Source organism: Neospora caninum, chromosome XI, assembly GCF_000208865.1.
Source record: "Neospora caninum Liverpool complete genome, chromosome XI".
NCBI classification, from domain to species: domain Eukaryota; phylum Apicomplexa; class Conoidasida; order Eucoccidiorida; family Sarcocystidae; genus Neospora; species Neospora caninum.
Genome location: NC_018397.1, coordinates 3,784,963 through 3,791,817, shown reverse-complemented (window position 1 = coordinate 3,791,817; position 6,855 = coordinate 3,784,963). Strand labels below are relative to the sequence as shown.

At 50.4% G+C, this 6,855-nt stretch overlaps 1 protein-coding gene across 1 annotated transcript; it reads right to left on the bottom strand.

The window, feature by feature from the left end:
- Window positions 1-2,702: 2,702 nt before the first annotated feature.
- NCLIV_057500 (putative dual specificity protein phosphatase CDC14A) lies at window positions 2,703-6,148 on the bottom strand (the record flags this gene model as incomplete). Its single annotated transcript, XM_003885306.1, has 8 exons — window positions 2,703-3,003; window positions 3,217-3,293; window positions 3,487-3,612; window positions 3,764-3,854; window positions 4,139-4,261; window positions 4,551-4,855; window positions 5,486-5,737; window positions 5,915-6,148. The coding sequence occupies 8 exons, from the start codon at window positions 6,146-6,148 to the stop codon at window positions 2,703-2,705; spliced, it is 1,509 nt and encodes a 502-aa protein (XP_003885355.1).
- Window positions 6,149-6,855: the final 707 nt, after the last annotated feature.

The window sequence follows — 6,855 nt, the reverse complement described above, 5'->3', positions numbered from 1 at the left end:
TTGACCGTATCATCCCCACCCGTGCGGTAGTACTACTACTCGTCTCGCGGAAAATGCAAAACCAACACCAAATGTTTCCACCTTCCGTAGCAATACTTCACGGGGTCACAACATGCACAAAACGTCCTTTATATCGACTGGTGTGTATCACTTTGCACAAGGGCCTCGTACGTAGAACGACCGAACGGCTCACAGTATGTCGTCGCCTAGCACGTTTATTTCCGCTGCCTCCGGATCAAAGCACTTGACGTAGAACCTCCCACATAATTTACACAACTCGTCAAATCACTCACTTATTTCCTTGCCACTAAGTTTATCGTTTGCAATCTCGTGCGATGGACAAAAAGACAGTTGTTTTGTGAGGTCACCGTTGACTCCTGCGTCAAATCTTCGCCCCTTTAAGTTGGTGGGACCGCGTGACCTGTGATCACCGCTAGCGCCTGTCCCGGAAGCGATACAAGTCACGAGACTCCAGAAACCCACCGAGATGGAGTCCTTCGCCTTCATTCGTTATTGTCTCAAGCAGCAAAGAGCGCATACCAGGGGCTACACGACGACTGGCTACGGAAACACAGTTGTGGCCACCTTCACAACAGCTGCCTGTCGGTTCCTTTCCAGTCACATCTTAGAGCGGCCAGAAAAACTGCAAGGACGTGTTTCACACAAGGGGCTAAAAAACAACCCCACACAGCCTGTGTCACGGTGTCACCTTCCAAACACTCGGAGAAGAGCATGGAGCCATACCCTCAAAAAGTTGCAGTCACACAGAGTCCCGGTCCTCTTCGTGGCGAAGACACCGCGAATCTAGCAGGACACAGCCACACCTAGTCGCACGCTCCTACAGGCCTGACAGAAACTGGCCAACTATCGTCTTTGGTAAGATGCGAACGATGCTAACTGAAGACTACTGTAACTGGCAAAATGTGGTACCAAAAACTGAGGGGCATCTCATGCTTCACCTATTTCCACACATCAACTTGTTCTGCAATCGGATCCCCGCCTACACTTTCTTCAACTGCTCATCTTCCCGGACAGGCAGTTAAAAACCTATTGCTGGAAAAGCTACTTTGCCCTTAACAAGTCAAAAAAAAACATTCACACACGTCTCCTCCAGGGAAGTTCCTTTTTCCTATTCTGCATGTTCGCAAGGACGACTGTCACATTGTCTGCCGACCATCCTGGGCAGGCAATAGGTTCCAACTGTCCCTCCCACTGAGGCCAGCGTGCCCGTTGTTTGCGCCATGATGCTGGGCTCGCCCACACCCACCACAGCGTTGTAAGAAAATGTTTCATCGCCAGCTCTGGCAGCTACCTTGTTGTAGCGCTTACTTGAGAAAATACTACTTCAGCTCATTCCAAATGAGACCTCATAAACACCACGGCAAGCCTGCAAATGAATGGATGAGACGTATTCTCTGTGTCTCTCATCCCGTGACACAGAATAGACGGGGGAGACAACACGACTAAGACACGCCGGGGAGCTGGCGAACGTAAACACGCCAGAACAGCCAGCTGGCCTCAATACGATCAGCACCTGTTCGGTGCACCGGAGAGAGACTCCCTTCAACACCGCAATACACACGGCCCCTGGCTGAACGGAACGAGTGGGCCTCCAAGCCGAAGGAACTTGACATGGGCCACGTAACCACGTAACCAGCTCGAAATGGATGCAACTGGCTTACGCAGAAACCGACACCACTTTGCAATCGAATGATTCGACGGCTTGCCCTACGGGGCAACCCATGGCAATGAGTTAGCATTGCGTACAGCTATCCCTGGCTTCTTCATATATGTTACCGCAACGCCCCTGTTGCGTCGGGCGGGTTATCCTTGCGCGCAAACAAAGAAAGTGGGAGAAACTCCTGGAAAACAGAGCCTGCAAACCTTCCCCCGAGCAAATAGACAAACGACGCCGGGAGAAAAAGGGGTGGCTGTAACAAAGTGGAGGTGAACGAACCGCTACTACAGCCACTGGTTCAGCTGAAAAGTTGGTGAACACCGTAGGAACTGGCAGATGTGGAAACGAACGTCAACGTGTAAGACTTTTCGGAGTCAAAAACGTAGACAAGTCCCCTACAGAATATGAGGTGACTGAAGGCATGAGACTTAAAAAGATATGCACCTGCTGGAACGGGTACTTGAAAAATGCGAAAATGGGAGGATCACCATAATGATTTCACATCACAAAAGGAACTGCTCTTTTGTTTCCCGAAAACGCAGGGACAACTGAAGGCAGTAAAGTTCATCAGTTGCGCGTGCATACCCCATCTGTACATGTTCCGTCTCTACAAACCACCACGAGGTCTCGTCAAGCGGCACTGGCTTTCCCACGTAAGGAGAGAACAACCTGTAAAACGTTCGTCCTGGTGACGACCTGGGTACTACGGGGAACTCCTAGACAATCTCACGGGCTACCATGTTAGGCGCCATTCGCACGTAGCTCGAATAATGTGGACGTCAATTCTTCAGATTTTTTGCTCTCTGCTGAGGGCACCACTGCGCGTTCGACTGCACGCAATTATCTTCCGCGATAAATCACAGTGGTTGGAAACAGGCAGGGACGAACTCAGGTGGCAGAACGTGTCGTCAACCACTTTTCCATACTCCAAACGACCATGTTCCATACTATCTTTCTGTTGAAATAACGTTCATATACCGCTCCTATATAGCCGCGTTGCAAAACGCGCTCGCCAGGTCCCGCATCAGTGGTCACTACGTCCAGAACGTATCGGGGCTCGTCCGGCAGCGGCTGCAATTGATGAAGGAACGCCGTTATGTCCTCCCCCAGGTGTGGCCACAGTCGACGCACACTTGCTCGGAGCCAGATTTACCATGGTGCCAAGTTGACCTTTTCGCACTTCGCAGAACGGAGTCGTGTTGCTTGATAATGGACGTGAGAGAAGGAGAGGGAGAGGCAGGATCTTCCTTTGAGACCCCGTCTCTATGACATTGGCACTCGATGACGTGGAAGATGCGGCACTCAAAAGGCCTGCCTGCTGCTGTCTGGCAAGCAGATAGAATCCGAAAGGCACGACATCCACAGCTGCTCGTTAACCTGTGCTCTCTAAAGTCACTTCGGCGTCAGCGCTCACTGGACAGTTTGCCACAGACGCCCCCACACACGTCAGGTTTTGAGAAGTGTGTCTCGTGCCTTAGACAATGAAACCCTTTCATCCCCAGCTACGTACGCATGGAAATGAGGCGAATAACGCTTACCGCTTGGCAACGAGCAGCCGCTCGCCCTGTCCGGCATCTCCGTACTCTGCCACGCGTCGGCTGTCCAGAGAGAGTTTCTGCAGCGAATGCAAAGTATGTATCAGAGAATTGCCGATTCCTGTTTAGCCGCTTTATAATGCTGATGCATGAAGAGACCGGCTTTCAACGACTAGACATCTTCTCTCTACACCCGTGCGTTACAGACACAGCAGTTCTTATGGGATGAGTAGCTAGAACTACCGATCGTCTTCGGAACCATCTCCAACCCACCGCTAAGCAATCGGCAAGATCATCCTTATGACCCGTAGAAGAGCTTGTAGATGCTGTCGAGGATTGCGGAGGATGGATCCGGCGTGTACGTAATGAATTCTCCCGAGTCATCTGAAGCAGCTCGTGCTGGACACCATAATAAAGGGACAGGAAAGGAAGATACACGTTATACCTAACGCATTTGACCAACCTAGAAGCGCTGCGCCTGCTGGTGGAACGTTGGCTCTGCAAGAAGGTTGCGGCTGAGAATGCCAATATCTTCAAGCATGAGGCTCACCTGTATTTCTGTAAGGAACTGCTGCTGCGGCCCCAGAATGCTGCCCGGCCTGCACAATCTATTCCAGCCTATCCACTCGACGGCAGGGAACCTGTGACATACACACAACCACCAACGAAGCCGTGGAATTCCAGGTCACGCTCGCTTACAAGTGTAGCCCACATTCGGGGTGCAGCGTGGCCGACTGAAAAAAACAAGAGCATGGTACGGGTGGCCGTAAGAGTAACAGGTCGTCTGAGGGACACGCCCTTGCACGTATTCCTCATTCCATTGTTGGCTCCATTCGTTTGTGAGGGTAGCAGTAACTCAAAATTGCACGATCGAAATATTATACGGCATCGCATATTCTAGCTACTCTCCTCTTTCTATTCCTACTTGAAGTTTTTGACAGCGTAACATCCGATGAGCGTCCCTGTTCGGCCGAGGCCGGCCTTACAGTGCACCGCAATTGGATGATCTCGGTTCTCGACCACCTGTAGAAACGCTTGAATTATTTCTCTGAACGCATTGACAAAACCTCGAGTAATGGAATTTTGTTCAGCTGCGACTCCCGGTTGCATACGGCATCTCCAACGAGGTAAGGTGCTGCAGGACCGCCGAACTGGAGAAGGCGCGTTTGATATTACACGATCGGTTACAAAAGGACGGAGAATCCTTTGCTGAACTTACGCTACCAGAAGTTGAAGAGAAATCCGCACCTCCTATGCGACCTCTCTGATTTATACGTATATAATTCACCTTTGCGAATTAAGTGCCTCGTGATGAAGTGTCGCTCCGTGATGCTTACCTGGAGGGACAGGTCCCGTCAACGAAAAACAGGTCGACGTGCTCGATGTTTCTGTCGGTGAACTTCCTGGCATCATATTGCTTCTTGTTCAACCGTATAACCGTTTTGATTCCCATTCTATTGAAGATGTCCACGTAGTCTTCTGGGGTGCACGTGGTGTATCCGTCGTGGTTGCCTGTGGCGCTGGACGGACAAGAGAAGGCCAGAATACGGTTTGGGATAATCCAGTTCATATCTCCGTTTTTCAACTTCTCGTAGTAGTCGTACTCGTCAACATTGAATGTCTTGTAGTCGAACCATCCTAGCTGCAGAAAAAAGTGGATTGAACAGGACGAGAGAAACTGTATTGCTGGTGCGCTGAAAGCTGTGCACCGCCGGAAGCAGTATGACCAACAACAACGTTTACTTTTGTTCCGAAGAATCAGCACGTTGCAATAAAGATTTTCGTTGCAGCCAACCGGTAACGAGCATAAGGAAACGTCTCATCTGGTAGAAATGCCACAAAGCAGAGCACGCCGATGTACACCCCCGAAAGCCCCAGCTCACCACACCTGCGGCCCACTGCTAATGCCCATGGAAAAACTAGATGCTTTAAACACGCCGAGTCGTCAACAGAGGTGACAGAACACACCCGATAAAAGAGCAGCCTTATGTGCCGACCGTGCTTACTACAAGTAAGATGACTGTAACGCTACACATGCACAAGAGCAAAACATTCGCAGTGAAATCTACTAGAACGCACCGCATCATGTATACACAGTTCACTCTCGAAAAAAATCTGCCCAATTTCCTTATAACATGGTCGGCCCGCACAGCTGCTGAGTATCTGCCAGATCCTAACGTTTGAAAGGAAAGTGCTCAGTGGATACTCGCGAGCGGGTAACACGATGCAGGAGCCAAGTACTATACCAAGCCTCCCGATGAGATCGACTCACTTTCATGGCAAACTCCAGACCCTTCAGGCAATCCAAAATTGTCAACTTGAAACTACATGGTCCGCATGTTGCATCCCGGAAAGGAACGAAGCGCGGTGAAATATTAAGGAAAGGCCTGTATGCCTCCTGAGCCGTCACTCCGAAGAGAAGCATCTGAGCTGCCCCGATCAAAAGAGCAGCATTTGCTCGCCTCTCAGGATGAATGGACGAATAGTGTATCAAAATCTTTTGCCGCTCCTCTGCTTCCTTGAGCTGAAAACAGATACACGCAGGCATCCACATGGGAGGCAAAGAGTCACCAAGTTCTCCCACACAGCAGAGAACACCACGGAAACGTTGCGTCATGCCTCTACTTCTACGGTGCAGGTGAGGCACACAACAATTTGTCTCTCGACAGTCGCCAGCAACCCCAAGCCAATTATTTCTCACCTTGGATTCAAGAAGTTTTGCGTATTTGTAAATGCAACTGAGACTAAGTGGCCCGAAGTCTGCGAAGAATGGCTCATACTGGAACGTGTGGTCTGTGGAGAAGAAGTGTATGGACTGGGTATCCCAAGGAGTGCCGGTTACAGACAAGAAAAAAAAACGGCCTGGGATGATCTGGACCGCATCACGAAGAATGCCAGCCCATGAAGAGCCCTGAAAGACGTTTGTCCCTGCCATTTCATTTCCACACCAAAGCCGAGAACGTGACTGGTAAACACCACAGCAGTCACGTTCCGCCACTGCCTGTGATTAGAACGAGTGCTGAGACGGATGTTACACTCGATCGGGTATCGAGTCAAAAACGGAATTGCTCTTTGAACGTAATCCCCAGTCTGGGGATTCGAAAAGAATTTTCCCCGAACTCTACGAGTTCCAAACAGCCGGAGAAGCGGCTTCCAAACGCTTTCCGTACTGACTTTGCACACACCGTTTGGAGTCACAAGGGCCACTTCTGCGGCGGCCCGGAATATATGGTATCTGGCCGAGGATATAGCACAGGGCAAACCAAGCTGCTCAGTCCGAGAGTGGAGAGCCCATGAAATATAGCAAGATTTTCAACCTGTGGGAATGAAGAAGATCGACTTTGGGGGCGTCCTACTGGTACCGCCAATTCCCTTGAAAAGTGAAGTATCTTCCCCTAGTTTGGGGCGCCGACGAGCACGGCAGTTTTCAGCTTAGGAAATGCATGTGCTTGCTTGAAAAAAGAGAACCAACACGTTTCACAGAGACGCCTCAAAACATCAAGCCACAACAACGACGTCTGCAGATACATTATCGGGGGTTGAGTCTTGGCGGGAGCGAAACGCCGTGAAGGTGAGTCCGCGTCAACAGAAAGAACAAGCAATGACAGCATAATTCACAGTAATCCTCTCCTATTGCGACTC